Here is a 24,636-nt window from a genome sequence, read left to right on the forward strand (position 1 = left end):
ACCCTAAATCCCCGCCACCCCATCCACCGAAATAATTATAAATATTAAAAAGGGGTCGTAAGCACCCACCCTAGAAGTGTGAGTTTGATTTGTACAGAACCAGTTTATTTTGAGAAGCTTGACGTGAGAAACCGCAAAAACACAATTCTTGAACTTTGAAATACTTTTGGGACCATTTCGTAACGAATTTAAACTATTGGAGGCTATTTGGTAATTTAATTAACCAAAATAGGACTGCTTTGGTTAAAATAAATAAAGGGAGGGACTGAAATGGTTTAAATGGAATTTAAGTTTGGGAATTGGACTGATTTTGCTAAGAAATCTCCAAAGGAGGGGATGAAATGCTTAATTTAAATCAATGTTTGAATATTGGGATTTGTTTTGCTAAAAATAACTAAGGAGGGGTTATTTTGAATAAATGGCTTCAATATTTGGGGGTTTGGTACTGATTTCTAAGACGAATGTTGTAGTAGGGGGGTTATTTTGTTAATTCATCAAAGTTGAAAGAAAATTTGGGCTTTTTGTGCGCGTTGTCATTCGTTGATCGGGCAAAGGAAAAGAGGGATACGAAGGAGCGAAACAGATGAAAGAAGACGGCGAGAGGGAAGCACGAAGGCTCGCAGGCGGCACGGTCGATCGATCACGAGAAGAAGGCCGTCTCCGGGGGACGACGAGGCCGAAGAATGAAGGGAGAAGCAGCAAGGCTGCTTTTGTTCTCGTCCGTCTGCGAGGTGCGAAGGAAAAACTGTCCGATGGGAGTCCGGTAACGCGTCGCGAGCAGCAGCAGGGACGAAGACGAGATCCTCGCAGGTCGTTGGTCGACAGGAAGAAGAAAGAGAGAGCGAGGGAGAAGAGGGGTTCGGTAGAACAAGGCACGCAGGTGGGGGCTTCGGTGGTGTTTGCTCGATGAAAGAAGAAGAGAAGGATGCGAAATTGAGTTTCAGATGGAGGGAATCGAAAGGAGCAGCCTGGCTTAAGACGAAATCTGCGAAGGAGTGGAAGTGAAGGTCGATCTGAGTTAGAAAACAACGAAGGCTAAAGGTGGCGATGGTGGGAGGCTGCCATGAAGTCGATGGAGGTTTTGCGCCGGCGGTTGCAGGTGAGTGGATGGGGGCTGCTCCGGCAGCCTCCCTGTTGCTTCCGTTTTCTTTATTGATTATTATTTTTTTTTTCTTCTGTTTTGACTGAAATCAGTGGAATTTTTTGTGGGTTTTTGGGTTTGATTTTTTACAGGAGGAAAAAGGAAGACATCAGTGGGTTTTTTTTGGCTTTGTTGTGATCGACAGGAAGGAGGGAAAAGAAATGAGGCCGTTCTTATTGTTTGCAGGTACTCACGAGAACAAGAACAAAAAGGTTCTTGACTGGAAACGAAGACGCAGGCAGAAAATAAAGAAAAGATAAATCTTCAGTTTAAGATTTCAATTGTTGTTGGTTGTTTGTGGATCAAACATTTGTGATCAGTTGTTGATTTTTAACAATGTGGGGGTTGTGTTTGAGTGGGGTATTGGACTATTGGTTGAAGGAAGAGTGGAAGAAAGCTTGAGAAATGACAACACATTTCTTTATGTGTGTAATTTTAGATTTGTAAGAATGAATAGTTGTCATTTAATACGTGTATTTTGTGTGAAATTTGTAAATAATGAATTTTCCCGTGTATTATGTGTATGTATTGATATATTAATTTAACTAGTTGTGAGACCGTATAATATACGGGTTGATTAAAACAAAATGTTAAGTACGAACGATTAAATAAAAATTTTATTTGAATTTGAAATTGAAATAAATGAAAATTATGAGAAAAAAATATGCAAATAATAAATTAATTAAAATTATGAGTTTAGTGTGTACTAAACGGGTTAATTATAACAAAATATTAAACATAAAGGTTTAAACTGTAAATTTATTTGGAATTAAATTTGAAATTTAAAATTTGATAATCATTATGGTAGGTTTAATTTATAGAAAGCAAATCAATGATATATTGAAAATGAAAATCAAAATAATGACAAGTGGAAATTAAATATATTTTAAATTATGACAAAATGACATGTGGCTAATCTTATGAGAGAATGACATGTGGCAAAGTCATTTTCATTTATTAGAGTAGATTGAGCATTTATTTGTGTGTATTTTTGAAAATTAGATGGTAAGTAAGGGATAAAATTTATATAAAAAGAATATTCAATAATATATGATTGAATATTTGTGTTAAAGTTCATAACTTATGGTACCAAAATAGGTAATGTCACACTTGTGGCATTTAAAACTTTACAAAACAGTTTTTTATCGATTTGTGTTATCGATTTGTGTGTCATCAATCTTGATATTAAATAATTTTTCTGAAAATGATGAATGATAGAGTTTAGTTCAAGTATTTCAAAAGTTCAAACAGATTAATTTTTCGAGTTATAGAACTCCAAGAATTAATCCAAAAAAGTCTGATTTTTTTTTTTTTACTTTTATAAATCTCTTTACTAAAAACACTTCAAGCAAGAAATTAAATAATATATTATGACCTCAGTCCAAAAACATTTTTGGAATTTCTATCTGAGGTGTGCAAGTCTCTCAATGGATAGAAACAGTTTTTGCAGTTTTATGAAAATCAGTATTATATTGGTTTGGATTCTTAACATGGTTGTATCTTTTGCATACGAGCTCCGTTTTACACGTTCTTTATATTTTCAGAAACATGGAAACATGTACTACGAGGCTAGAAGGTTTTCTTTGCTCACAACTACTTGATTCGTTTGCCAGTTTATATATTTGGAAGTAAGATACTATCTGGTATCTTATAATAGTTGAAATGAACTCATTTATTTTTTATAGAAGATGCACTAACACTTAATGAGTCAAATTACTTAGAGATTTACTGTGAACTTGACCGTTCACAGTCTTTGACCTAAATTTTGGGATGTCACATTACCTCCCCTTTAAGGGAATTTCGTCCCGAAATTATTAAGTTCTAGGATACTTTGTTCTACTATTAGTTCGTTCCAGCAGTGGAGGGAGCACCGATGAAAAATTACAGATACTTTTGTTTCGTATGGCCCTTTCGTTCCCAAGTAAACTTCGGCTCTCTACGAGAGTTCCATCGGGAATTTACTATAGGTATGCAGCTTTGTTTGAGGCTTTTGATTTCTCGATCCATGATCTCCCTCGATTCCTTCACGAAGTGAAGTTTAATGTTGACCTGGATCCCATCGAAAGGAAAAACAAGGTTCTCATTAGAGAGACACTTCTTAAGATTACACATGCGGAAGGTATTGTGAACTTTGTTGAGTTCTTGAGGTAATTTAAGTTTGTAAGCCATCGGGACATCCCTTGCCAGGATGTCAAAAAGGTCTGATGTGACGGGGGTTTAGTTTACCTCATTTTCCAAATATGATGACACATTTCCATGTATGACCTTTAGTAGGACACGATCTCTTACTTTTAATTCTAAGGGTTTGCGTCTTGTGCCAGCATAGCTTTTCTGATGACTACGTGCGACCTTAATTGTTCCTTTATGTAAACAATTATCTCTGTTGTTTCATGGATGATCTTAGGGCCAGTGTGTAGACTATCTACAACATGCTTTCGGACTAACCGGTATCTCCAACTTCTGCCCAACATATCAGAGAACGATATCTACATCCATACAAGGCCTTAAATGGAGCAACCTTTATGCTAGTGTGATAACTATTGTTATATGAAAACTCAACTACTGGTGAGTGAGTATCCCATGAATTACTAAAGTCTATCACCTAAGTACGGGGCATGTCTTCCAAAGTTTGTATCTTTATTTTGCTCTGGTCATCCGTCTATGGATGATATGCAAATCGTGGTTCTTGTAAACTTTGTTATGAAGTCCATGGTTATCTATTTGTATTTCCATTCTGGGATTGATGATTGTTGTAGTGTACCAGATGGATTATGGTACTCTGCTTTGACTTTAGAGCAAGTCAAGCATTTGCTGACATAGGTGGCGATCTCTGCCTTCATGTTGGGCTACCAATAAAGATTCTTAAGATCAAGATACATCTTATTTGATTCGGGATGTATCAAATATCTCGACTTGTGAGCTTCATTTAGGACTAGGCTCCTGACTTAATCAAACTTTGGGGTCCAAATTCAGTTCATGAAATATTGTGTTCCATCTTCTTTGAGGTCGGATTGTCTGTCCATTCATTGCAGGTTTTCTTTTATGTGGAATTTTCGAGTTTAAGCTCTTCTAGTTGAACGTATCGAATTTGAGTGGTGATATTGGAGTGGATTGTTAGGGTTTGATCCTTTACACAAAGTGGCTTTTCTCGCTCTTTCCTGCTTAAAGTGTCTGCTATGATATTTGCTTTACCAGGATGATAACGAATTTCACATTTGTAATCATTTAGAAATTCGAAACACTTTTGTTGTCTCATGTTGAGCTCCTTATGGTCGGTGAACACGACACACTTCGTTCCGTAGAGGTACTGTCTCCAAATCTTTAAGGCAAACGCTACAACTCCTAAATCTAAGTTATGGGTAGTGTAGTTGGTCTTGTTTAGCTTAAGTTATTTGGATGCATATGCAATGAATTTATTTCTTTACATCAATATTCATCCCAAACCTTGGTGAGAGGCATCACAGAATACTACAAAGCCTTTTGTGCCCTCTAGAACACACAAAATTGGTGCACTGCACAACAATTGTTTCAATTTCTAGAAGGTAGACTCTTATCTGTCTCCTCAATCGAAAATTTATTTTTTTGGGTTAGGATGAGAGGTTTGGCTATCTTGGAGAAGTTATCGATGAATCTCTGATAATAGCCTGCAAGCCCAAAGAATTGGCGTATTTTGGTTGGCGTCGTTGGTGCTTTCCAATCCTTAATTGATTCGATCTTTGCGGGATTGACATGAATCCCTTTACTGCTGACCACAAGGCCGAGGAAATGCACTTCGTTAATCCATAACTCACATTTAGATAACTTTTCATAAAGTTTTTCTTTTCTTAATAGTTCCATAATTAAATGTGAGTGTTGTCCATGTTCTTCCTTGGTTCGTGAATATATCAATATGTCATCGATGAAAACGATCACAAATTTATGCGAGTAGGGTTTACACACCCGATTCATAAGGTCCATGAATATGACTGGTGTATTGGTCAGTCTGAATGGAATAACCTGGAACTCGTAGTGATCGTACTGTAACACCCGCATATTCGGGCTAGTTAATTTAGAGACAATGAGAGTCAAAAATGAGTTTTTTGATGGAATATTATTTACAAGGATTGATCTTAACCAAGTTGTAGTATATGTTACAAGGGTTCCATACATATAAACATCGCCGAAATCTGAGTTATAACGAAGAAGTTATGGCTCATCGAAGTTTTACGGCAAAACCGACACGACACTAGGAGACGTAAATAGTGAATTTATGATAGAGGACTTTTTAGCCTTAGTAATCTAAACGGAAGTCGTAGAATATATTATAAAAAGAGTTTCAATAGAAAGAACGCCCAAATCTGACTTCGTATGAGGAAGTTATGAATTTTCTAAGATTTCACATAGCAGTGCACGGCCCGAAACTCGAATTTTAGTTCGAGCGCTTTTTGGCCTACGCAACCTAAATGATAGTTGAATATCTCATTAATAGGAACTCAAAAATAAAAATATAGACAAAAACGGAGTATGTATGAAGGAGTTACGATTTTTTCGCGGTCATTTAGCAGTATAATCTCATCCTACTGTTAAATTTAAGATCGGTCAAGAATTAGCCGATGGAGTCAAAAGGAAAGTTGTATATCTTGTTTTTAACTACACGTGGAGATAAAGAACGTCAAAAACGGAGCTCGTATGGGAAAGTTATGATTTTTCTAAGTCGGGAATGAGCTGTGCGAAATCGGGTGACGTGGCGAAACCCTGGCCGTTGCTTCCTCCCCAAGGCTTGCCACCAGAAGGTGACATGTGCGATGGACTCGATGAGTAGGTACTCCTACTCAACGAGTAGAGCTGTTTTCCAGCCTATAAATAGAGGTGTCGGGTGAAGCTCATTTCTCACACCTTCAAACCCTTCTTTCTCTCTCTACAAACTCTCTTTAACCCCCCAAAGCCTAAGGTAACTCCCTAGCACGAGAAGGAAGCCTCGGAGCTCCCGACGGCTCCGAAAATAAGAGCTTTCGGCTCAGAATTACTGCTTCAGCGAAGTCCGGTTTTGAGAAAAAAACTCGTTGTAAGTGAGTTATGTTTACCCTACTTTAAGTATAACTTATGTTTAAGTTCATTATCATTATTATGAACTTATAAAAAAGATTTATCAGTGATTCCAAGTCGTTATACTGATTGATCTACTTACGGGGATGATGTCTAGGCTGTGATTTAGTGAGGTGTTTAAAGTGGGATTTCCAAACAGTATACTTTGTATATCAAACGGAGCCTACCTCCGATATGATCCTACATGGTCGTTCCTTACTTGATAGATCATGAAAGTAGACTTTGAGTTAATGATGAATCTAGACTAATAATTAGTTGCACTAAAGATTAGACTAAAACTTAGCGATAATAATGCTAGGTTTCGTCGAAGGAAAATAGAATCGTTAGAAGCGAAGCGCTGCCTGAGTTTGGAATCATCACTTTAACAAGTGAGTGCATAGTTACTTTCATATTACATATATATATATATATATATATATATGAAGTATTTTATATAAATTATGTGCTATGTGTGCATATTATTTGAATACTTGCTTTCTATGCTAGATGAACGATTTTATACATGTTTTAAATGATTTAAACTATATATGTATTTTATATCTACGAATCTGTTGGGTAAAACATGGGTAGATGAACGATGAGAGATGAAAGATGCTATGAGTAAACATTGTCATATATAGACTTAGTGCCTAATAAATAACATCGGCAACTATGGACTTAATGCCTATTAGATAAACAGTGGTAGCTATGGACTTAGTACCTGTTAGAGAAACGATGGTAGCTATGGACTTAGTACCTATTAGATAAACGTTGGTAGCTATGGACTTAGTGCCCGATAAATTAAGATTAGCAGTTATGGATTTAGTGCTTTACAAATGAGCATTGGCAGCTATGGACTTAGTGTCTGTCATATGAACCCTGGAAGCGATGGACTTCGGAATGAATGAATGTAGAATAGATGATTCTTAGGGTAGACCCTTAAGAATAACGAAGATAATGGGGATGGGTAATTGGATTAGTTGTTTGATGATTAAACATAATAATTATAATATTGTAGGTTGAAAACCCTATGTACTCACCAGGTTTCCCAACCTGACCCGCTCAGTTTATTTGTATCACAGGTGTCAATATGAAGTTACATTACACTGAGAGATTAAGGAGATATAAATCACTAATGATAATGAATGTAAGTTCTGTTTATGCTTATGTTTCTGTATTGTGATGACATCCCAAATGTTTTAAAATGAACAAAAATACATTTATTCGGAAATGCTTTGATAACATATTTATCATGTTTTTCTGGGAACAAATTCCGCAACATTTTTTATTAAAATAGATACTTTGATTTTTATAAAGCATAAACAAAATCGGTCTTTTCTGGCCATGAAAATGGGGATGTCACAGTTGGCATCATTGCATTAGTTTAAGCGAACTAGGAATAATGATTTATTTCTAGACTTAAACTTAGGATGCTAAGGAATGATGGTGAGGAGTAGGGCTGTTAATCGAGTTAACCCGATCGGGTTTCGGGTTAAACGGGTCGGGTTGGTCGGGTTTTTTTAGAAAAAATATTCATCCGAAACCCGACCCTAATAAGGTACGGGTTAGTCGGGTTCGGGTTAATCGGGTTTCGGATTTGTAGGGTCGGGTTAATCGGGTTAGTCAGGTTGAGGTTGAAATGTAAGATGAATTTATGTTGTGCTATTTTAATACATAATCCACATGTATAGGGATTTAAATTGTAAAGTTGGTATACCATATGATATTTTGGAGTTTATTTTACCTTATTAGTAATGTAAACAGTGAATAAAATTCGTAAAACTGTTACAACACAACCCTACTCCATTAAGAAGAGAGGAAAGTTATGTCATTTTATACATCTCTATACATAGTAATTTTACTGTCTGGTTTGTTTAAATAAAAAATATGTATTAGTTGTAAAATCTCATGGGATCTTGAATTCATGTCATTCAACGCACTAAAAAAAATTTGGTAATAAATTCTTAATCGGGTTATTCGGGTTGACCCGAAACCCGAATTGTTTTGAAAAAATCATGAAACGACCCAAAAATTTCATTTTTCAATATAACCAAAAACCATAAATTGAGTATCATATCATAAAACCACACACTATGTTTCTCAATCATAATAAAAATACTGTGAGGAAAACTGTATCATAACTGAAACATATCATAATCAAGAAACTGAATCAACTCCCAGGAATAAAACTGAAGCTGTGGTGTGTGCGATGCCATCATCCCGAGCTCTTCCCTTTGCTTGCGGAAGTACCTGAAACCAAAACTGAAACTGTAAGCACGAAGCTTAGTGAGCTCCCCCAAACTACCACATACCATACAATACATATAAAGCACATATTGGGCCTTGCCCACTGACTGGGACCCCGTCCCCTGCATCGGACCGAAGTCCGGACTAACTATCTGGGACCCCGTCCCCTGCATCGGACCGAAGTCCGGGCTAACTAACTGGGACCCCGTCCCCTTCATCAGACCGAAGTCCAAAGCTGACTGGCTGGGACCCCGTCCCCTACATCGGACCGAAGTCCGAAACTGACTGGGACCCCGTCCCCTGCATCGGACCGAAGCCCGAACTAACTGAACACAGCATAGCATAACATATCAACTGGCATAAACACATAAATCCTGTCTGAGCCACGGAGGCGTCAAACATACTAACTACTGCCTTGGACCGAAGTCCAGGAACTACTGCTAACTGAACAGGCCGGCATTGTGGCCTTAGACCCGTTCCTACTGAAAGGAAACTCACCTCGTGAACTGGCTGCTGTGTGTATGGCTCTGGAAGCTAACTGCTGCTGCTCCGGTATCTCCCCGGCTACATATCCATAACACACTGAATCAAATGCTAATCACTGCACTGGGGTAAAATGACTCTTTTACCCTTGGTCAAAGTCAACTCTCCTGGTCAAAGTCAACCCACAGTTGACCTGACTCGCCGAGTTGGACCGCCAACTTGCCGAGTCCCTATTCTCACTTCTCAACCCTACTCGCTGCTACTCGTCGAGTATGGCATCAACTCGCCGAGTTCCCTTTCGAATCCACAACTCAGGCAATCTGCATCCGACTCGCCGAGTCGTATGAACAACTCGACGAGTTGTTCTTCAAGCTAAGAAGATTGCCTTGGACTCGCCGAGTTGTATGAACAACTCGCCGAGTCCCTCCATTACTAAGTCTGACCTCAAACTCGCTGAGTCCACTCTACCACTCACTGGTCCCACTCAGCATCACTCAATAAGGGAAAATCGGGGACTCACGACTCGACTCGCCGAGTCGTTCTTCCGACTCGCCGAGTCGCTTGCATGCAGCAACTCAAAACTCGATTCTGCTTGAATCCAGTGTATGAAACTTATATATCTGGACTCCCTTAACTCGATTAGCACGTAAAGATTCTATCTTTACGTGCCCATATGCATCCATGAAGATAAAATAGCTCAAAAAGCATAATAAAGGCTAGATCTAGGGTTTTCATGCAAGGTATCTTCAAAAAGGCAATAGATCCGGGCTCTACAACTCCTAAATGAACAGATCTAAGGATATCTCGATCTACTAAGGCATCCATACAATCATAAGGCTTGAGAAAGGCATCAAACTATTACTAGAAGAGTTCTAATGGAAATTTGAAGCATAAAAGGGGAGGAAATCCGAAGAATACCTCAATGGATTCTGATTTGCCCTTGAATCTTTGCTCTACACTTCTTCCCCTTGCTCCTTTCTTCTTCTTCTTCTTCAAGCCTTCAAAATATCACACAATAACACTTAAATCACTCAAGGATGGATTAGGGTTTTCTCACAGCTCTCTGAGGGTGAAGGAGGCGAGATTGGGGGCTATAAGGTGGTTTAAATAGTGAGCAACCCGGGGATTTAGGGTTTCTTCCAGGCAGGCAGACTCGCCGAGTCCCGAATATGGACTCGCCGAGTCACCGACTAACACGTGCTCGAAATCCCGTCCTTACTCGGCGAGTCAGGCTATGAACTCGCCGAGTCCCTCTTGCAAACTTCTAAATAATTACCATGGAATCATCATACCGGAGACGGGTCGTTACAATTCTCCCCCACTTATCTCAGACTTCGTCCTCGAAGTCTGCTACGACTGAATCTGCAAATATCTTTGGGTAGTGCTCTCTCATCTCCTCCTCAGCCTCCCACGTCCACTCAGACCCCTTCCGGTGCTGCCATTGCACCTTCACTAACTGAATTTCCTTGTTCCTCAAGGTCTTTGTCTTCCGATCCAAAATCGCGACCGGCCTCTCACTATAATTCAGGCTGCTATCAACCTAAATATCCTCTAGGGGAATGACTGCTGACTCATCCACCAAACACTTCCTCAACTGAGACACATGGAAAGTGTTGTGGATCTGACTAAGCTCCTCAGGAAGATCCAACCGATAAGCAACCCGACCCACCCGGGCCAAAACCCTGAAAGGACCAATAAACCTAGGGCCCAACTTGCCCCTCTTCCGGAACCTGATGACACCCTTCCAAGGTGAGACCTTCAGAAGGACCATATCACCCACCCAAAACTCCAAGTCTGAACGCCTCCTGTCGGCATAGCTCTTCTGCCGACTCTGCGCAGTCTGCAGTCTACTACGGACCTGCTGGATCAACTCGGTCGTCTTGAGCACCACCTCTATGCTCCCGATGACTCGCTGACCGACCTCGCCCCAACAAATCGGGGTCCTACACTTCCTCCCATAAAGCATCTCAAAGGGAGGTTGATCAATGCTCGCATGATAACTGTTGTTATACGAAAATTCCGCTAACGGAAGATACGTATCCCAACTGCCACCGAAATCTAAAACACATGCCCTGAGCATGTCCTCGAGAGTCTGAATCGTCCTCTCGCTCTGTCTGTCCGTCTGAGGGTGGAAAGCGGTGCTGAAATGGAGACGAGTACCCATCTCGTCGTGGAACCGCTTCCAGAATCTGGATGTGAAACGGACATCTCGGTCTGACACCACCGATACCGGTACTCCATGACGTGCCACAATCTCACGCACATAGATATCGGCTAACTTTTCTGCCGATATACTCTCATGGATCGGGATAAAATGAGCACTCTTCGTCAACCGATCCACTACTACCCATATCGAATCTACTCCTCGTGCGGTCCTGGGAAGCTTGGTGACAAAATCCATGGTGATGTCCTCCCATTTCCACACTGGAATGTCTAACGGTTGCATCTTGCCGTGAGGCCTCTGGTGCTCCGCCTTGACCTTCCTGCAGGTCAGGCACCTCTCAACATACCAGGCGACGTCCCGCTTCATGCAGGGCCACCAATAATCGAGTCGAAGATCTCTATACATCTTCGTCGCCCCTTGGTGGATAGAAAATCGAGACTTATGAGTCTCATCCATCAATACCTGCCGTACCCCACCCCAGTACGGTACCCACACTCTCCCGTGAAGTGTCAGCAACCCCCAACTGTCATAATCGAACGAAGCTACTCGGCCCACTATCCTTTCACACTTTTGTCTCTCCTCCTTGAGGCCCTCAACCTGAGCCTCCTTGATCCGCTCCAACAATGGAGTGATCACTGTCATCCTCAAACACAGATCTCTGATAGGGGCTGCCGACACTTTGCGGCTTAGGGCGTCGGCTACCACGTTGGCCTTCCCTGGATGGTAAAGGATCTCACAATCATAATCCTTTAGCACATCCAACCATCTCCTCTGCCTCATGTTCATACTCGGCTGATCCATAAGGTACCTCAAACTCTTGTGATCCGTGTAGATAGTACAACGGACCCCATAAAGATAATGCCTCCAAATCTTGAGGGCAAACACAACCGCTCCCAGCTCTAAATCATGGGTAGGGTAATTAGCCTCGTGAGGCTTCAACTGTCTCGAGGCGTAAGCTATCGCATGGCCTCGCAGCATCAACACTGCTCCCATACCTGTGGTCGAGGCATCACAGTAGACTACAAAGTCCTCTACTCCCTCTGGCAAGGTAAGGATCGGAGTCTCGCACAATCTCTGTCTGAGGGTCTCGAACACTGCCTGCTGCTCAGGCCCCCAACGAAACACCACCGACTTCTTGGTCAGTCGGGTGAGCGGCACTGCTATCTTGGAGAAATCCTGAATGAATCTCCGGTAATACCCTGCCAACCCTAGGAAGCTCTGAATCTCAGATGGAGACTTCGGGACCTCCCACTACATCACGGCCTCTATCTTGGCCGGATCTACCAAAATACCCTTCTGGTTGACGAGGTGACCAATGAACTGCACCTCGCGCAAGTAGAATTCACACTTGGAGAACTTTGCGAAAAGTCTCTCCCTCCTCAAAACTTCCAGCACCTCCCTCAGGTGCTCCTCGTGCTACTCCTGCGTCTTGGAATACACCAAGATATCATCTATGAATACTATCACTGACCGATCCAGCATCAGCCGGCACACGCGATTCATGAGATCCATGAACGCGGCTAGAGCATTGGTGAGCCCAAATGGCATCACCACAAACTCATAATGACCATACATGGTCCTGAAAGCAGTCTTCTGCACATCCTCATCTCTAACCCGCATCTGATGATACCCAGAGCGTAGATCGATCTTGGAGAACCAAGACGCTCCCTGAAGCTGGTCAAACAAATCATCTATCCTCAGAAGTGGGTAACGGTTCTTCACCGTTACCTTATTCAACTCCTGGTAATCTATACACATACGATGCGACCCATCCTTCTTCCTCACAAACAGGATCGGTGCTCCCCAAGGTGAACTGCTTGGCCGAATGAAACCCTTGTCTAGCAGCTCCTGCAGCTGTGTAGACAACTCCTGCATCTCAGGGGGAGCTAGGCGATACGGTGCCTTGGCTATCGGAGTCGCACAAGGAATCAGGTCGATCCTAAACTCAACCTGCCTCTCAAGAGGTATCCCCGGTAAATCCTCGGGAAATACATCCGGGAAGTCCCGCACTATAGGAACATCATCAACTGTCGTCTTGCCCTTCTCCCGGGCATCCAAGACATAAGCTACATAACCAGCGCAACCCTGCTGAAAATAGCGCCTCGCCCTTGCGGTGGAACAAAAGGTTGGTCCGCGTTGTGGCCTCTCGCCCTGAATCACTAACTCTCCCCCACTGGGAGTGCGAACCCTCACTAGCTGAAGCTCACAATCAATCACCGCCCCATTGGGGCTTAACCAATCCATGCCCACAATAACCTTATTCCCTCGTAGGGGAATAGGAACCAGGTCCACCGAAAACTACTCATCAAACAACTAAAGAGAACACCCTCTATGCACTCTGCCGACCCTCACGGTCCTATCATCTGCTATCTCAACCTCTAATGGACAATCCAGCTCCCCTGGAGCTCTACTAAATCTCTTGCTAAGCGCAAGCGATACGAATGATCGGGTAGCCCCCGAATCAAATAATACCATAGCAGAAATGCCGTTCACAGAGAACGACCCTAAACAAAACATACAATCATAAGCAATAATCAATCAATAATGATAAAGAGATGAAGGGAAGATACATACCCGTCACCACATCAGGAGTCGCTCGCGCCTCCTCTGCTGTCATCTGAAACGCCCTACTCTTCGCCACTGGCGTCTCGGCTCGGCCATGCCGGCCATCTGTAATCCTCAAGGTAGCAGGGGCAGGTGCAGCCACCTTCCCTGCTGCGGTTAAGCTCGGACACTGGGACTTTTTATGTCCCCTCTGATTGCACTAAAAGCAAATCAGATCTGATGCTGCAATGGCAGTAGCAGGGGTCGTACAATCCCTGCTCAAATGCCTTGTTCGACCGCACTTGAAGCAGCCGGAACTCCCTGCCTTGCACACCCCATCGTGCATCCTCCCACACTTGCCACATCGACCGTGGCTCGGCTGACTCCTGGACCTGTTATCTGAAACCTTGGGCTTTTTGCCCGAACTGCCTGTACCCGAAACCGCCTCCGGTTTCCTCTTCTTCTCCATCTCGAGATCAATCTCCCTCTCCCGAGCCCTAGCAATCATGTCATCCAGCGTTTTACAGCTGGACCGGCTCACAAACTGGCGGATATCGCTCCGCAACATCTCATGATAATGGACCTTCTTCATCTCCTCATCGGCTGCATACTGAGGAACGAGAAGAGCCCTCTCCCTGAACTTGGCTGTGATCTCCGCCACTGTCTCTGTAGTCTGGGTGAGGTCCTGAAACTCTCTAGCTAACTGTTGCACCTCAATAACTGGTGCAAACTCCGCCCTGAACCTGGTAGAGAAGTCAGCCCAGGTCATGGCGTCCAATGCTGCATCATCTCCAATGGTATGTCCGACCTCCTCCCACCAATCCCGTGCCCTGTCCTTCAGAAGACAGGACGCCAATCTGACCTTGTCCCCCTCGGGACACCTGCTAATGCGGAAAGCGTTGGCCACATCCGCCAACCATCTAGTACTCGCTATGGGGTCCCGCACCCCATGATAGTCCAGAGCTCCACATGCCCTGAACTCCCTGAATGTAAGGGTGCGCGACCCCATCATGGCCGCCACCTCGGCACGGAAGGTGCCCAATCTCTCATCCATCAGCTCTAGGATACCCTCCTTGATCGAACCGAAGATCACAGGAGTCTGCTCTATAATGATACGAGTAATCTCTGAAGAAAGAAACTCTCGGGTCTGCTCATCCATACGCTCGTCCCCCGAGCCTGATCCTGATCCCTCCCCGGCACCTCCACTGCCAGCTGCTATCCTCGGACGCAAAACCACCATTCTGAAACACATCATAGCAACATCAGAAAACTGAAATATCTCAAGGGATCATTGATACTACAACTAGTTTCCAAGTCTTGTCTCGGCCTTCCTTGATTCGAGTACGGATCCTCTGCTTTCAGTAGTACGGGCCCATACTACCTTCCACATCTATCCGTACTTTCCTCAAGAACTGCCTTGACTCCACCAAGTCACTTCTACCACTACTGATCTCTGCTACTCTCATCCTAGGCTTGCCCTAGGGAAATCTCTGACTCCACTCAACCAATCCTCAGCTGCTGAAGGCCTCCTTATAATGCTAATTAGCCACCACCTAAACACCATCACATGTGACGAGGCTCAGATAATCCTTCAAGTAAAACACTCGTCCCTATAACGGTTGGACTCAGACAAGAGCTGCGCAATAGGGCTAATTCCAGCACTCTGAGATTATTCAACCCTGATCACATGTGGTGTGACGTGTTCACCTAATGGCTAACTCCCATCACTCAGAGTCCCACAAAGCACAAAGCAAGCAGCATTCGAACACAAGAACTACTCAAGCAATCCTATCCCTATAACGAGGAAACTGTATTAGCATACAATGCTAAACTCATACTATCAGGCATAACCTAAACAGGCTATCCTACTGCTGTCTACTCAATACTCGCATGCAATACACATAAAGCTGTAACACATAAAGCAGGCACATAAGGCATCCTCCTAGATCCTTAGTCCTATACTAGCATGCTGTTCTACTGAAACTGAAACTGAACAAATAACTTGTATGGGTAATTTGGGAGGACTTACTTGAGCTCGGCTGATCGCATGCACCACACCCTTATCTCTTTTAAAAAAAAATTCTTTCTTTCTAAGTGCTTTCAAAATTCTTTAGAAAACATTTTCCTTTTTTAAAAATCTTTTTATCTTTCCCTTAGTTTGAGTTCAGATACACCCAGAAGTGTATCCGAATCCCTCAAACCAAGGCTCTGATACCAACTTGAAACGACCCAAAAATTTCATTTTTCAATATAACCAAAAACCATAAATTGAGTATCATATCATAAAACCACACACTATGTTTCTCAATCATAATAAAAATACTGTGAGGAAAACTGTATCATAACTGAAACATATCATAATCAAGAAACTGAATCAACTCCCAGGAATAAAACTGAAGCTGTGGTGTGTGCGATGCCATCATCCCGAGCTCTTCCCTTTGCTTGCGGAAGTACCTGAAACCAAAACTGAAACTGTAAGCACGAAGCTTAGTGAGCTCCCCCAAACTACCACATACCATACAATACATATAAAGCACATATTGGGCCTTGCCCACTGACTGGGACCCCGTTCCCTGCATCGGACCGAAGTCCGGACTAACTATCTGGGACCCCGTCCCCTGCATCGGACCGAAGTCCGGGCTAACTAACTGGGACCCCGTCCCCTTCATCAGACCGAAGTCCAAAGCTGACTGGCTGGGACCCCGTCCCCTACATCGGACCGAAGTCCGAAACTGACTCGGACCCCGTCCCCTGCATCGGACCGAATCCCGGACTAACTGAACACAACATAGCATAACATATCAACTGGCATAAACACATAAATCCTGTATGAGCCACGGAGGCGTCAAACATACTAACTACTGCCTTGGACCGAAGTCCAGGAACTACTGCTAACTGAACAGGCCGGAATTGTGGCCTTAGACCCGTTCTTACTGAAAGGAAACTCACCTCGTGAACTGGCTGCTGTGTGTATGGCTCTGGAAGCTAACTGCTGCTGCTCCGGTATCTCCCCGGCTACAAATCCATAACACACTGAATCAAATGCTAATCACTGCACTGGGGTAAAATGACTCTTTTACCCTTGGTCAAAGTCAACTCTCCTGGTCAAAGTCAACCCACAGTTGACCTGACTCGCTGAGTTGGACCGCCAACTCGCCGAGTCCCTATTCTCACTTCTCAACCCTACTCGCTGCTACTCGTCGAGTATGGCATCAACTCGCCGAGTTCCCTTTCGAATCCACAACTCAGGCAATCTGCATCCGACTCGCCGAGTCGTATGAACAACTTGACGAGTTGTTCTTCGAGCTATGAAGATTGCCTTGGACTCGTCGAGTTGTATGAACAACTCGCCGAGTCCCTCCATTACTAAGTCTGACCTCAAACTCGCTGAGTCCACTCTACCACTCACTGGTCCCACTCGGCATCACTCAATAAGGGAAAATCGGGGACTCACGACTCGACTCACCGAGTCGTTCTTCCGACTCGCTGAGTCGCTTGCATGCAGCAACTCAAAACTCGATTCTGCTTGAATCCAGTGTATGAAACTTATAGATCTGGACTCCCTTAACTCGATTAGCACGTAAAGATTCTATCTTTACGTGCCTATATGCATCCATGAAGATAAAATAGCTCAAAAAGCATAATAAAGGCTAGATCTAGGGTTTTCATGCAAGGTATCTTCAAAAAGGCAATAGATCCGGGCTCTACAACTCCTAAATGAACAGATCTAAGGATATCTCGATCTACTAAGGCATCCATACAATCATAAGGCTTGAGAAAGGCATCAAACTATTACTAGAAGAGTTCTAATGGAAATTTGAAGCATAAAAGGGGAGGAAATCCGAAGAATACCTCAATGGATTCTGATTTGCCCTTGAATCTTTGCTCTACACTTCTTCCCCTTGTTCCTTTCTTCTTCTTCTTCTTCTTCAAGCCTTCAAAATATCACACAATAACACTTAAATCACTCACGGATGGATTAGGTTTTTCTCACAGCTCTCTGAGGGTGAAGGAGGCGAGATTGGGGGCTATAAGGTGGTTTAAATAGTGAGCAACCCGGGGATTTAGGGTTTCTTCCAGGCAGGCAGACTCGCCGAGTCCCGAATATGGACTCGCCGAGTCGCCGACTAACACGTGCTCGAAATCCCGTCCTTACTCGGCGAGTCAGGCTATGAACTCGCCGAGTCCCTCTTGCAAACTTCTAAATAATTACCATGGAATCATCATACCGGCGACGGGTCGTTACAAATCAACCCTAAACCCGACCCTAATAGTACTTCGGGTTACTCGGGTTAACCCGAATAACCCGATTAAGAGTTCTGACCCTATTAAACCCGACCCTAATTACCTTATTCGGGTTCGGGTTGGGTCGGGTTAATCGGGTTGGGGTTTTTTTGACACCCCTAGTGAGGAGTGTGTCTAATAAATTTTAGTTAATACACATGAATAAACATAAGCATTAGGTAATTTAGGGAAAATGCCTAACATCCTTTTATATGCTAAATGATTTATGATGCTTTTTGATGCTAAATGTCCGAACGGATCTATGGTCTGTTGCTGACTGGATTTGGAAATTTTATGTGTTCAGATTTCTAAACATTTAATTACGGTATTAGAACTGGCATGTAACTTTTCGGAGTGATAGGGAGGTTTACATGTCGATCGTAAATAAAATCTTTCATATCTTAATTCTCGACATTTCTTACCAAATGTATGATTTGGTGTTTACGATCGAAAGGGCAAGAACCCGAAGCAGAGTTGGAAACGCGAACGGAAATAGGAATCAACAACCTTAACCCCAAGTGATTGAGCCAGTACCTCTGGTGGTAGTTGGACCTAAGCCAATGACAATGGCTGGAGTATAAGCCATGGTTCAGGCTATGTTGGTTGAGCAAAGAGAAGAGATGAGGAAAATGTTGCAAGAAAATAGGGACAAACCTACAATACCCATTATGCTGATGGGTTTGAGCCATAAGAACATTCCTATGTGCACATGCAAACCCTAATGCTTGGATCTAGGTTTCTCTAATGAACATGTTTTTCATCCAAGACTTGTAAACACTAGATCTAGAGTAAACAATTCGAAATTAACATAACAAAAATAGATCTAGATGATTACCTCTTCTTGAAAACTTGAATCTTGTTATCCTTGGAACTTAGAGTCACAAATGTCACTCCTCTAATGGCTTACAAACACCAAGAAGCAAGAAGATGATTTGGAGAGAGGTTGTGGGCACAAAATCGACTCTGTGAACTCCTTAGGGTTTCTGGTAGCCGATTTCTATAGCCCTAGGGGTCTTTAAATACTTGAGCTGCTAGGGTTATAGCCTGAAACCTAGGGATGTCAATGGGGGCAAACGGGACGGGGAGTGCATCCCCCGCCCCCGCCCTCGAAATTTCCCCGTTTCCCCGTCCCCACCCCCCGCCCCCGGAATGTTTAGCCTTCCTACCCCCGCCCCCGCCCCCGATTGATTTTGGGCTGACTTTTTTGGGCTAAAAGAAGTTGTTATTTAGGCTAAAATAAGCTATTTTTGAGGTAAAAATAATTATTTATAGCAGAAATTTACATATTAAAAATAAAAAAGTTATGGCATCTTAAAAACATTATACTAACAACTTAAAAATATGTTTTTTGATGAATTTTGGAAGCTTAAAATCATGGTTTTGTTTATTTAATTTATATAATTAGTATATGTAAATATATGTATAATTTATTAACGGGGTCCCCATGGGGGTTTTGGGATGGGATTGTCTACCCCCTCCCCCGCCTCCGAAATTAAAATGGGGGTTAACCTTGCCCCCGCCCCCGCCCCCGTCCTTGCCCCCAATTTTTTTAAAAAAAATCCCCCAAACGGGACGGGACCCCCACGGGAACGAGGTCCTGCGAGACTTTTTGACATCCCTAGTGAAACCCTAATTGGATAACTTAGGCCTTAAGCAGTCCAAGGATCCTTCTAGAATAAGGCTTGGACGAATTCAAGGAGTCCATACACCTTAATTTCGTCCACCTTATGATCCATAAGGATCCACAGCCTAAAATCAACTATCACACAATTGACAGTTCTAGTCCTTTTTATTTAATTAATCTCTTTTAGCCACATAATTAATTCTTAATTAATTCTTGTCTAATATTAATTAAACTATATGATTTCTTCTTTAATGTATTAATCATATAATATATTAATAAATCATAATAACCTCTTTATTTATAAATCATCCTATCATGTTGCTTTGGTGAAGGCAACCCAAAATGACCATGCACAACCGGGTCAAGTACTTAAATATAGTTACGGGCTTAGACACTAATTCAACAGAATCAAATTTAGATTACCTTCAATGATTTAAGCCCTAACTTCTTGATATCATGACTAGAAAACCGATACGAAATCTCTATCGACAATCGATTTTGAAGAACTGATTTTGTAGAAATCGATTCCCTGCTAGGCGTGTATTTACGATCCATGAGCTTAACGATTTTTATCGATTAATGATGAATTGTCTATGGTTGACAGAGATGAGAGGGAGGCTGGAGGATCTTCGGCGAAGAGAATGGTAGGTCGATGTATGAGTGGTCTTCTACAGACGTATGGGTGAAGGAGAAGAGACTACACCTTCAATGGAGTCGAGATGATCGACAACAACGAATCCTAGACCGTGTTAGTCGTTGATATAGGAAGGGGTGGGCGTTGTGGAGGCAGAGGGAGGTTCCGATGGAATTAGGGAGGAGGTCGATGGAGTTAGTGAAGAATCGGGTAAAGGGAATGAGCGATAGAAAGAGACTAATTAGGGATCTGGTATGATTATTTGGGGGATAATTTCTAAATCCCTAAAATGTCCTTATGTTATTTTTTTTAGATACCCTCCCATGTTTTTTTCCCATTTATTTACAAAAGTGTCATAAAAGATTTTAACCCTTAACTTTTTTTAATCCAAATGTCCACTTTTAGTTCTTAAGTTTTCGAGAAACTATAAGTTCTCAAATAATCATATATATATATATATATATATATATATATATATATATATATATATATATATATATATATATATATATATATATATATATATATATATATATATATATATTTGCTGTTCAAGAAAAGAAAAGAAAAAATAGATAAATAAATAACAAGTTTGCAAATATACCTATGTTGGGCGAGATACTCACAGTTAAGGCATTGGAGAGACCAAAAATACAAATGGTCACCTTCAGATATATCGTCCATTCAATATGCATGTACATCAAAACGACACACAAATAATGACAATGGTGGGGACAATATTTTATTTATTCAAATATTACAAAAAAATACATGGAATAAAGCTTTAAATTTGAATGTTTTGTTCCATTAATTAGAATATTAACATTGGGGTCGATTGAATCCAAAATTTCGTTTTATTGGTCAAACTAATACAAAGTATTAAACCACAATTAAAACGCGAGGAACCTTAGTTCAAAATAACTTAAACAAAACCCTCCAAACGGTAGCATATATTATTGATTTGCAGCAGAAAGTTAAATCATAAGAATATAAGATTATATACAATGGAAATGTTTTGAATTTGAAACAAATATTCATTCAATTATGAGTACTAAATTAATTTGAATGTATAAATAATATATTTCACATTACTAAAAATAAATGTTGTTTTAAAAGACTCCTTAATTTTCTTGAATAGAGGACCTTTAATGACTGCATATTTTGTTGATTTAAATAACTCATTAATTTTATGCCGTAATTATTTCACAATATTCTAAATTGATAGACAATATCATACAAAGTTACAAACTGTGTCTTTTATATTCTTAAATTTAACTTTGATAATAATATTTGTTTATAATTTTCATCGTTATATGTTTGATAGTACATATATAATTAACCATATCTTATTTTCATATAAGATAAGATAATTGTCTTTTTTAAATTTTAAATACTTGTTAAATTAATAATTTGAAAACGAAAGAGTCCAATAAGTTTGGGATAAAGACAACTGTTTAAAGCTATCCAATAACAAAACAAAGGAAATAATCAACATCATCTCCATTTCCAACTCCTTGAGTTCTCCTTCGTTTGCACATAGATTCTCTCTCACACACAGTGAGTGTGAAAAACCCTTTTCACACACCAATCCATGAATCACAACATACAATCAAACAGTATATATACACACATATATGTATACATCGTGCCCCACACACTAACCAATAGCATCCATCCTTCTTTTCTTCTATCTTGTCAATCATGAGAGCTGTTCCTCCTCAAATTCTCTATCTCGTTCCTCTTCTTCTCCTTGTTTTCATCTCTTCATCGTCTGCAAGAACTTCTCCTTCTCTTGTTTCTCCATTTCATCATTCAAAATCTCTGAGAAAAACCGGACACCAACTCATCAAGGAGCTCAATTTGCATCCGCATCTTGATGTTAACATCGTGAAGTCATACACCAATTCATCTTATCTTGCCGATGAAGTCAAAGTCACCCAATCCGGGATTGTCGAGAAACAGTTATCTCTCCAGGTTCTTGGTGATTCTGGTGCCACTGTTCACGATCTTGCTCAACATGCTGGATATTATAAGATTGAACATACAGTTGATGCTCGGTATGTAATATTTTCATAATCAACGTTACAATATATTTATCGTTAAAAATGCAGACTTTGTTGATTTGACAGCAGATTTAATGTGAAAATGCAGTCTTTAATTAACTGTGCATATTAAAAAACAACTCGAAAACTTTTATTCTTTATCTTATGGGTATCATGTAAATCATATAAAAATGAAAACTTTTGGACGACAAACTGAACCCACTCTTTGAAAATATCTAGATGATTACTTGATTAGATAAAAATGTTGGTAAAATTGGGTGGGAAAATAGAATAGTTCTTTATTCTATTAGTAGGTATTCTTCTATAGAATCTTTTGATGATGTCAGCATCTAATAAGTGGTTGGTACTTTTCTTTAAATTTCGACTTATTTGTGTAGGATGTTCTACTTTTTCTTCGAATCAAGATCCGCCAAAACTGACCCAGTGGTTATATGGCTAACTGGAGGACCAGGATGCAGCAGTGAACTGGCTCTCTTCTATGAAAATGGTCCCTTCAAAGTTACCAACAACTTGTCTCTTGTCTGGAACGATTACGGCTGGGACAAGGTCTGTTGAATCCAAAAAAAAAAAAAAAAAAAAATCTTTAGCATATCAAAACCCTACAACCTTCATGTATACTAACAAGTTTCATGACAGGTTTCAAACTTGATATACGTTGATCAACCAACAGGAACTGGTTTTAGTTACAGTTCTAGTGATGAAGACATCCGCCATGATGAAACTGGCGTGAGCAACGATCTTTACTTCTTCTTGCAGGTTTGTGGATACATATATCCATACGTAATTCATTTCATTAAGAGAATCAGGGTTTGTAACGTTTAGGATTAAATGATGTTGACATTATGTAACGCACAGGCATTCTTTAAGGCGCATCCGGATTATGTCAACAACGATTTCTTCATCACTGGAGAATCATACGCTGGACATTACATTCCAGCTTTTGCAGCTCGAGTTAACCAGGGAAACAAGAACAAAGAAGGGATTCATATAAACTTGAAGGGATTTGGAATTGGCAATGGGCTTACTGATCCTGCAATACAGTATAAAGCCTACACTGATTTCGCTTTGGCTAATGATCTTATTTCACAATCAGATTATAGCCAAATAAACCAACAAATCCCTGATTGTGAATCAGCAATCAAAGCTTGTGGTACGTAAGCATAATTTCTCATTCTTGCATTCTTTTTTATAAGATTCATTACAAGCAAATAAGCCATTGTTTCTCCAGGCACAACGGGTACAACCTCATGCGAGATGGCATTGTATACTTGTCAGCAAATTTTCGAGGATATCCTGGATATTGCAGGCAATATAAATGTAAGAACAAACGATATTAGTTACCCAAAAAACATGATCAATAATTCAATATATTAATTAAACTCGTGCGAAATCTTGGTCTTTATTTGCAGTACTATGATATTAGGAAGCAATGTCAAGGGAGCTTGTGCTATGATTTCTCGAACATGGAGGATTTTCTGACCCAATCATCAGTGAAAACAGCATTAGGAGTACCAAGCGACATAGATTTTGTTTCGTGTAGTGACACAGTGCATCAAGCTATGCTCGATGACTGGATGAGAGATCTTGAAGTTGGGATTCCAGCTCTACTGGAGCAGGGTATCGAAATGCTTATATATGCTGGAGAATACGATCTTATTTGCAATTGGGTTGGTAAGTTTTTGCTTTGATCATAACATAAAGAAATGAAATCATTAGTTTCACTATTTTCATTGAGAAGAGAGTTATGAATTCTTGTAGGGAATTCAAGATGGGTTAATGCCATGGCGTGGTCTGGTCAGAAAAATTTCGTAGCAGCAACGAATGTTTCGTTTGTTGTAGGCGGGAAAGAAGCTGGAGTTCTAAAGAACTATGGACCTCTTACATTCCTTAAGGTTCATGATGCTGGACATATGGTTCCAATGGATCAACCTATTGCTGCACTACAGATGCTACAACTTTGGACAACGGGCAAACTTACTAAGAAGGACACAACCATTCTACCATGATCGGGGTCTTTGTAAAGGAATTGAAGAAAAAGACATCAAACTACTGAAAGATTTTCTGTGTAATTGTCCAAAGTATTTTCTGTTTTTCTGCATATTGTGTTAGTGAAAGAAAATTTTACTTGTAATTAAACAGCAGTTTCCATTTGGAGTATTTGTATACATGAAAAGAAACAAAAATGTTTGCATAGAACCATGTCGACTGTCGATGAAAGGATTGTTCATATTTTATATGCCACTATAAAATTAATAGATTTAGTGGCACTTAACAACTTATTTCACTAATATTAATATTTAATAATGACATAATAACATTAAAATGCCACTAAAAACTCTATATTTTATGCCATATATTTTTTATATACTGCTAAAGGTGTATGGGATG

General features: G+C 40.9%; 1 protein-coding gene and 1 long non-coding RNA gene across 2 annotated transcripts; both read left to right on the forward strand.

The window, feature by feature from the left end:
* Positions 1-460: 460 nt before the first annotated feature.
* Positions 461-1,656, forward strand: LOC122194579 (uncharacterized). Its single transcript, XR_006183898.1, has 2 exons — positions 461-1,099; positions 1,234-1,656. It is a non-coding gene; the product is annotated as an uncharacterized LOC122194579 (long non-coding RNA).
* Positions 1,657-21,690: 20,034 nt separating this feature from the next.
* Positions 21,691-24,444, forward strand: LOC111897740 (serine carboxypeptidase-like). The gene is made up of 7 exons (XM_023893687.3): positions 21,691-22,242; positions 22,626-22,794; positions 22,885-23,004; positions 23,104-23,398; positions 23,477-23,565; positions 23,658-23,919; positions 24,007-24,444. The coding sequence occupies exons 1-7, from the start codon at positions 21,887-21,889 to the stop codon at positions 24,252-24,254; spliced, it is 1,539 nt and encodes a 512-aa protein (XP_023749455.1). The 5' UTR covers positions 21,691-21,886; the 3' UTR covers positions 24,255-24,444.
* The last annotated feature ends 192 nt before the right edge of the window (positions 24,445-24,636 follow it).

The sequence above is a fragment of the Lactuca sativa genome, chromosome 6, assembly GCF_002870075.4.
Source record: "Lactuca sativa cultivar Salinas chromosome 6, Lsat_Salinas_v11, whole genome shotgun sequence".
Classification (NCBI taxonomy): domain Eukaryota; kingdom Viridiplantae; phylum Streptophyta; class Magnoliopsida; order Asterales; family Asteraceae; genus Lactuca; species Lactuca sativa.

Excerpts from the sequence above, each read along its gene's own strand:
- LOC111897740 (XM_023893687.3), top strand. The coding sequence starts at position 21,887 with ATGAGAGCTGTTCCTCCTCAAATTCTCTATCTCGTTCCTCTTCTTCTC. Across the intron at positions 23,399-23,476 it reads ATCAGCAATCAAAGCTTGTG|GCACAACGGGTACAACCTCA; the intron begins GTACGTAAGCAT and ends TTGTTTCTCCAG. Across the intron at positions 23,566-23,657 it reads ATATTGCAGGCAATATAAAT|TACTATGATATTAGGAAGCA; the intron begins GTAAGAACAAAC and ends CTTTATTTGCAG.